This window comes from Pteropus vampyrus, unplaced genomic scaffold (assembly GCF_000151845.1).
Source record: "Pteropus vampyrus isolate Shadow unplaced genomic scaffold, Pvam_2.0 Scaffold62, whole genome shotgun sequence".
Classification (NCBI taxonomy): domain Eukaryota; kingdom Metazoa; phylum Chordata; class Mammalia; order Chiroptera; family Pteropodidae; genus Pteropus; species Pteropus vampyrus.
In genome coordinates, this window is record NW_011888843.1 from 2,171,717 (window position 1) to 2,180,467 (window position 8,751).

General features: G+C 44.3%; 1 protein-coding gene across 1 annotated transcript in view; it reads right to left on the reverse strand.

The window, feature by feature from the left end:
* CDH20 (cadherin 20) overlaps positions 1-8,751 on the reverse strand; it is a 209,965-nt gene that overhangs the window by 4,369 nt on the left and 196,845 nt on the right. The window contains exons 10-11 of the mRNA XM_011361074.2: positions 5,334-5,451; positions 1,140-1,391 (exon numbers count right to left, since the gene is read on the reverse strand). Of these exons, the coding sequence (XP_011359376.1) occupies positions 1,140-1,391; positions 5,334-5,451 (370 nt within the window). The remainder of the gene's footprint in view (positions 1-1,139; positions 1,392-5,333; positions 5,452-8,751) is intronic.

The following is an 8,751-nucleotide window of genomic DNA, read 5'->3' on the forward strand; positions in this document are numbered from 1 at the left end:
TGTGCTTTATTCTTTTCTTTCATGGAATGCTAGATTTCTTTCATATTGAATAATAGTACTATCTACTAAGTCTACTTTTCTCTAAGCAAAATATATATGCTGTGAATTAATTCAATCAGAAGAGTTATATGTACAGAACATTCTCGGTTTCAAGAGTTGGTTTAGGTGTTTTATTGCTCGTTTTTGAGTGTGGAGTTCAAAAACAATTACACAAATGGCCTTATGAACGAGAGAGCTGGGTGGCTGCCTTGCAGAATGACTTGAGACAAGGAAGGCAGGGCCCCATACCCCAATAGTGCTCTTCCACTGGCCTGTCAACACATCTTTTTATTTCGCCGGCAGAGGCAGGCTGGCCCTGTTTAGTCGCTGTTCCTTGTTGGGTGGCCACAGTGCCTAGGAAGGGATCCTGATGCCCCAAACAGCTTATTTTCCCAGATACCTGTGTGGTTTCACTCTGTCACTTTTTCCAGATCTCTGCTCAAAGGTCTTCTGATCAGTGAGGCCTTTCCTGATCACCCTATTTTAAATGGCATATACCCCTGTCCCCTCAGGACACACTGTCCCTCTTCCCTTCTGTCTAACACCACCTCCAGAATTTGGGATGAACTTTTAGGAGAAGGGCTGTGCCGCTCAGATACAGGGAAGCTCACTGTAGGGCCTGCCTGCATTTCAGTCCTGGCTCTGTGACATTTGACCTTGGGCCTGTCACTGTCTCTTTATGATATAGCTAGTACTTATCTGAAATGAAGGAGTTAGAAGAGGCGATCATCATATCCTGTTCCAAACTGTCATTTTGGTTCTGTGATTTCCAGATAAACTGCTTTGTTCTGAAGTGAGCTCTGTGAAGGCTGGGACATGTCTGTTTTATTAATCTTTGCACCCAGCGTGGTACCCTTGCCCGTAGTAGATGCTTGATAGAGAAATACATGTGCTTTGATTTGGCCAGAAAGGCTGGGAGTTTCTTGAAGGAAGGAACTGCCTTCAATTTCTTTACTTTTTTTTCTCAGCCTTACTCTATCACGTTTTCAATAAACTCAGTGCAGAAAAGCAGCTCCGAACAGCTCTTGGGAAAATCCCTGAATGATGTCTCCGTAAGCACTTGCAGGACCACACAGAATGGAAAGGAGCCACGTACTCACCTAAGAGGACGAAGATGCAGGCCAGGATGGCGATGAGGGCACCCCGGCTCAAACTGACTGGGAGCATGTAGGCCTCTGGGCTGCAGGACAGGACGTGGCCATTGTCATCACAGCTGCACACCTGGATGGTCAGCGTGCCTGTGCTGCTCAGCACCGGCTGCCCGTTGTCTGATATTAGGATGGGCAGGTAAAAGACACTCTGCTCCTGCTGCCGGAAGCTGGACCGCCTCGTTAGGATCCGGGCAGTGTTATCTGAAGAAGACAGGGATTCCGGGATTGAAAAGGGAAAGAGGAAGAACGAGGGGGAGGAAGACAGTGGAAGAACCAACAGGTGAATGTGTCTCTTGGATTGAGGAAAGCAAGGGGGCAGGAACGGGCGTGGAGGAGAGAGAGGATGGGCAAACGTTCCCTTAGGCCTTCAGCTACAGCCAGGTCAGCTTTGTCTGGTCAGCATTTGGATGCAGAAACCAAGATTTTTGCCTGCTTCTAGGCAAAACCCTGAGACCTAGGAGAGAAACGCTTTTTGAGATTATGTCTTACCCTTTGTGACATAAGTGCCCAGGGCGAGCTGTCTGACTTCAGATCTAACTGAAATGTCCCTGGGAAAGCTTGACAGAAATGAACAATCACTGGCGACTTGTGGTCCCGTTTGTTTCCGCTCAGCAGCTTTGCGAGGCCCCAGTGCTGCTCTGTGCCTCCAGGAGAAGAATGCCGAAGAGCCCAAGTGGCTGTGGCAGATTGCTCATTTTTTTGTCACTTTGGCTAGAATTCACGTCTTTCGCTATTTTCTTTTATGCTTCTGAAATGCAGTCACCAACTCCTGTGCTTTCTGAAGAACCGCTCATTTAGCAGAAGCTTATTTGAAATCCCCTAATCATATGACACACACTGTTATTCCCCCCTCGTTGGTGGTCTAAGTGTAAGTAGTTAATATGAACTTTGTGAAAATTCATTCCTATCAGTATTGATAGTATTTTTTTCCCCCTCCAATTTTAAAGGAGATTAGCAAAATTATTTGATGTGTTTCCACAAAGCTGGTGTGTGTGTGTGTGTGTGTGTGTTTATATTTGCTTAATGTTTTGGGATCTTTTATTTTTTTTATCTATATTCTCAAGTTTCATTGAATGGCTATGAATTATAAATCAGATATATATGCATATATGTATTATATATATATATATATTCGCAAAGCTCAGATCATTTCCTGCAAAGGAAAAGTTTGAGAGATACGGCGGGACATACAAGTATTGACTCTCAAAGCTAGTAACAACGTGGAAGGTCCTCTGGATGTGTTTCACACTTCACAGGGGAGAGTCTAGAACTTCACAAAAAATTCTGAGAGCCTTACCAACGTAAACGTTACTAATATCAGTATCAGTATTTCCGGTTCTCCTTTTCTTGGACATAACAAAAAATTGTACATTTCTACGCTTTTGAATTTGGGCATGTCTCTGTGATTTGCGTTAGATGATGAAAAATGAGCAAAAGTCATTCATCAACTTCCAGGCAGAAACATGTAGAAGCTGGTATGTGATTCTCTGTGCTCTTGCATCGGTGTGGTTATCATGAAGGAATGTTTGAGATGGAGATCCATGCAGCCTGGGACACTGAGCTGTACACATGAACAGCTGTCCTCAGTCACTCAGACCCTAGTCAGTTTTGTGTGAGCATGAAATTAACTTTAGTCACTGAGCTTTCGGTGATGTTTGTTTCTGCAGCGTAACCTAGCCTATTCTGACTAATACATTAACTCTTAAATAATTTTTCTACCTTCTTCCCCTGTTTTTTTATTGAGTACTTAAATGCTTGGCACTTAGACTTTACAAGCATTATCTCATTTAATCTCTATGACATTTTGGAGAGACAGTGATAATCTCACCCTTATAGTGAGAGAGTTAATGCCTGGAGAGATGATATAATTTGTTCAAAGTCACTAACTTAGTAGCAGAGCTGGTCTTTGAGCTTTGGTTTTTCTGACTCCAGATGTATACTCCTTCCACTGTGCTAATTGCTTATTTAGTTCAATGACATTAAGTGTAGCAAATTATTCAGCTAATTGAAATCTCTTCGTGCTTTTGTGTAGGCCTTTCCTCTTATTTCCTTCTCAGTGGAGGAAGATAACACTTGGTTGCCAACTCGAGGATTATATTCATATTTTTGTCTACCATACAACTCACCTATTTTTCTATTTTCCAGATTTAGTAGTTAAGTACTATTAATTCTGCTTCACAGTTTTAATTTCGTTTCTTTTCAGAAACTAAGTTTTCCTAAACAGAAATCTTTTTTATTTTCCAGTTTAATCGAGGCTAGGTTATAAGACTTTTAGAAAGCCTGACCAGAACTGAATTTCATAAACATGTTACATCATGCCTACTGTACATCATGTGTTTCTTGGTCTCAAAATTATTTAAGATTAAAGATAAAAGATCAGAGCATCATATTTCTGAGTCTAGTCTTGGAAGGACTGTGGCACATAGTAGCCACTTGTAGAATTTTTGTTGAATTTGATAACTAGGGTTTTAGGAACTTCCTTAAAACCTTGCAGTACTCTTATAAACATCAAATAAAGCAAAGTATGGGAAAATGCATTTGAAACTGTAATGTGCTATGTATACATAATACTTTTCATAATGCTTTGGGGATAAAAAAGTAAGAAAGGCTTTATTTGAGAGAGTGCTCTGTTGTGTTCATAAAAGGGAGTTGGAGGAGGCTTGACAGTGTATCTACCATATCAGATGCTGGTCAATTTTTTAATGAGCCCCAGTAAAGCCTGCTCGTGGAGTAAATTGTCATGAGAAAATTAAGAGTTTATTCTTTCTGTTGAAGATGTGCTGACTTCCATTTTGGAAAACCTTCCAAGAGATGAGTCATTTCTCTTTATAGTCATCACATTCCAGTGGTCCATCTTTTCAAGGCATTGATTGGCTCCATGAATTGGGTCCAAAATCGTCTTTAAAAGTTTGCAGTATTTTGCTGCATATTATTTTTCTATCGATTCTGACAAATAACCAGAGTAAAGGAATGCAGTGACACAGCTGCAAATGTGAAGAAACAATATGATGTTTCCACTGTAAAACCAATCCTCAGGGGATTAAAACCACTTTTTGCAGGAAGGGTTTTCCTGTAAAGCAGGGAAATGAACAGTTCAAAATTTGACCCAATGAAAATATCAGGATATTTAATTGTAGTAGTTCTGTTGTGATAATTTACATTATCCTGCCTCCCAGGATTGTTGTGGTGATTTTATGGTAACGTAGAAGGTTAAAGGGATGACTTGGAAGAACACTTTCCACTTAGAATAACACAGGTTTGATATTCTCAACTTTTAATAGCAGAACATCACATGGGGTGGGATTAATACATTAAGTCTCAGATAATTGATGTTTGGGACTAAGACTAGGCATGCCCAGTCATGATTTTTTGTTTCCCTTTGTTTCGATTGTTATAAAAAGCCACTTAATATGTTAGAATTGGCATAAAAGTAAGGCTACTGCAGCCCAGAGAAGTGACGCCCTTCCTCCTCGAGGTCAGACAGCTCGTTGGTGTCAGAGTTAACAACAGGAGGGGTTCACGTGACACACCGAAATTATTCTTTCACTTGCTCTGACCTTTCTTGAAAATTATCTGGGTAAAGAGCAAAGATCTCTCCTTTTCCCATCTGTGCCCATGGAGAGTGTGCGAGGTCCGTAAACCTCTTGCTGATCTGATGCTTACTAGAGAAATGTGTCTAGAATCCCATTGCCGCACAGCTGTGGTGGGGGGCACTTTCTGGAATGGGGAGCCCCAGCTGTGTCTTCCTGAATCATGCTAAGGTAATAAAGTTATTTCAGTGCGCAAACTATTCTTTATGAGCCCATGTTTGCCCTTTGATCCTTGCTTGGAAATGTTCCCTCAGGTTTTTCTCTTAATCTAGTTCAGTTTCTGTCATTTTTCTCAGATTCTTCCCCTAGTTACAGAACACACAAACATGGCTGCCGTCTGTGGGGATGGGAAGGCTTTGGCCTGTGTGTCCCGCCCCGTGTCTGGCCGACTGACCAAATGAGAGTCTCAGAATCAGCAGAGGACATTCTTTGTCTCTGACATTCTGAAGCAAAAATTAGCACTCACATCTTCCCTGCTATTAAAGAGCAGGTGGCTTTTAATGCTGTTTGCGTGGTATAACCCCACGTATCCAGCCCACTCCCCACAGGTTACCTTGGTTGTCCCTCACGGTGAAGTTGGGGTTGTTAGCCGCCTCTGGGGCCAAGCTGTAGTGGAAGTGCTGGCCGTCACGTGGGTCATCTTGGTCCACTGCACTCACTGTCTGGATCATCTTGGGGGGGGACAAGAGATCAGGTGAGTTAGAGCCAAAGGAAGGAGCTTCAGGGCCTAAACCCAGTAGCACATTATTTTACCTGATGAGAAGGCTATCCTGAAACTTCCCTGGACAATCTCCATGTTGTCACGCAACTCAGGATTTAGTCTTGGTTTGTTGCTGGCCCTGAGTACGTTAACAGGCTCAGGGCGAATGTTGCCTAAATACCTCAGGCGCTAGACACCGACATAACATTCTCACACCAAGGCCAGTGAGAACTTCTACGCAGTCTAAATAGAAGACTTTGAGTAAATGAACCCTAGGATGCCACATGGTCCCGCTTGTCTCCCCGTTTTCCGTCCTCCCACCGCACCTACTTAACCCCACTTTGGGGCTAATGTTTCAGGGTCAAATTGTTTTCTTTGAGAAGTCCCTATTTAAAAGTGATCAATACCTAGAATAGAAGTCAATAGACAGAGGAACATTGGCTATATCAGGTTAATGGAAAACGTGACGGAATGGGCCACAGGGCCATCACTGTTGGCAGAAAGGGGAGCTAGACGAGGTGTAGAGCACGAAACTCCCAGGGTGGGGTGTACAGCGCAGACTAGAGGGAAAAGCAGAGCTTGGGGCTGAAGGAAGAGGTGGGGTGGCGTCCTCTGCAGCTCTTTGGCCCAAACTTTGCTCTTTCCACAATGCTTTTGAAAGTAGTAAATTGCCTCATGATTGTGAAGACCACAATGAAAAGCTGCTAAGAAAGCAGTGTGAAATACACATTTGAACCATTGGCAGGCCGACTGGGCGGAGACAGGAAAGGTGTCGAATGGGTGGTCTTCCTGTGTGTTTGCTTCTCTGTCAACCAGGAGCACAGACTTCCCCTACCCCTCCTGGGCCTGGCCCTGGCCCTGGCCCTGGCCCTGGCCCTGGCCCTGGCCCTGGCCCTGTAGCCATGACACTTTTGCTGTTAAAAGCCAGCTGTTTTTCTGCCAGGGTAGGAACGAGAACAGCAAAGGTCAGCTGGGGGCCCAGGTGGGCTTGCTTAGTTTTTCCATCTTCATCTGTGGGTTAGGGGAGGTGATGCTGCCTCCCAGTGTGCTTAAGATTAAATTACAGTTAAATTACAGAGCAGGAAGCTCCAGCAAGGGGTTTTCTGGTGGATCGTGTGCTGCCCGGATCACCCTTCAGTGAAGGACTCAATGCCCTGGCCTTCACCTGTCTGTCTCTTCGAGCATTGCCTCAGTTGCTGAGAGCCACCTGCCCGCGGTCACCTCAGCCTTCCACGGCAGCCCACATCCAGTGACTGGTGCAGCAGTGTAAGGGCCCGGCCATCGCATGTCAGCTCAGGAAAACTCCAGCTCCGGAGCAGTGTGAAGTCGTCTGAGGCTGTCAGTGGGTCTGCATCACAGCTGGACTTCTCCCTTCTCCCCATCCCACAGAAGTCCTTCTCTTCCACGGTATTGGCCCCAAGGACAGTCCTCAGTTAGCACCTTATATGAGAACTCTGTCAAGGTATGCCTTCTGGTGACCCCAACTGGCAGCTGGCCTCTGTGCAGTCTGAGAGTTGGGGGAATGGCGCTACGATATGAGAGTGGTCAGGAGACCGCAGTCTGGCCTGGTGTTTGTGCTGTGTACACACGAGGGTCACCCTACTGTCTCAGCCCTCGAGACAAATCCTGTGCGTTCCATCTTGCCTATAGTGCCAAACATATAAAGACATATTTCTTGGTGCATGTTATAAATAGGTGGTCACGTATAACTCGGCAAACAGTCGGAAAGTCATTTCAGAACATCACACCTGTGAAATCGTTTCTGTATTGGGAGGTTGGTTACGGGGCTTTAAAGAATGAGCGAGCAAAGACGCCGCCTCGCCGAGCCCGAGTCGGGAGCCCGTGCTCTGCCCTCCGCGCTCCTGTCAGGTCAGGTTTCCTCCTCGGCCTCTTGCTGAGCAGCATGCTGCTTCACAGTTTTCAGTCCGCCCTCAGCTCTCACCGAGCATGTCGTCTGATTTCTTTATGGGCTCGCTTCAGGGCTGCTCCCTAAGAGAGAAGTACATATCCCAGCTCGGCAGACGCAGAGCTGACGAGTGTCCGGCAAGTCTGACCCAAAGAGGCCTGATTCTTTATAAGCCAGACATACCTACTGACCTGCGTGCTTTTGAAAATCTTCAAAACACGTCCTGGTGCCAAAATCAAAGGGTAGGATTTTCAGTATCTTGGGCTAATGATGACAAATATGACAGACTTGTAGCTCGTGACCTGAATTTTAAGTAGCAGATAAACTGAGCTTCAAAAGACTGTACAATAGCCCATTGAAAGATATGTTTAGAGATGTGGCAGTGGGAGATGTTTGCTCCAAAAACAGGCGAGGTGGTCACAGTGCTATTAACCTGTCAGAATGCAACTCCTCTTCTCAAGCCCTTTAAGAAAGGAAGTGTTTCATTTTTGGGTTGAGAGGGGGTTTAATTTACTGCGTTACTTATCACCATGTTTATATTATAAATAAATAGCCTCCTATCATATTGTTGTATAAAATACATGTCATAATCTTATGTAAAAATACTATACTTCATATAATAAATTGTTGTAATATAAAACAAAAATTATTAAAGGTCTGAATCCCCCCCACTCAAAATTCAACTGCCTTTGCATAGTAACTATTGCTGTTTCTTCTGCATCTTGTCTCCTAGTCTTTGTTCACACACAGACATAATTTTACATAACTGCAAGCGCGCACCTGTAGTTTTTATACCTTTTTTCTTTGCTTATAATACGGATAATTTCTTATGCTGAAAAATCTTCCTTGTAACTTTTATTAGCTGTGTAATATTTCAAGTCTTTCTAGACTAGAAATTAGATATGGAAGTAGAATTATCCTAGGCTTGTTGAAAAAAAATCTTAAGGAGCGCTATAGACCTTTGCACCAAGTTTCAAGAAATAATGGATGAGATCATTTGGATCAGAATCACTACAGGACACATTTTTTTCCCCTGGGGGATGGGAATCACTTTTTGCTCTTAGAATGGTAAAGATGCGTTGACTCAATCCATTAAAACTCTCCTGATCCATTTGCACCGCCCCCCCCCCCCCCCCGCAACCAGAATCCACAAGACCGCAGAATACACTCCAGGGGAAATAAAGTAGGACTGTGAAGGAGTTTGTTGGGTCGTAGGTAGAGGAGGAAAGCTTCTTACAAAAGCGGAGGCCAGTGAGGGGGCGGAGAGCCTGTGATCTGAAGTGTGGAACAGTGGTCACAGGGCGGGCGATGGCCCGACACGTGCATTCATATGTGGTCGCACAGAATTCTGGATGTTTCTCAGTG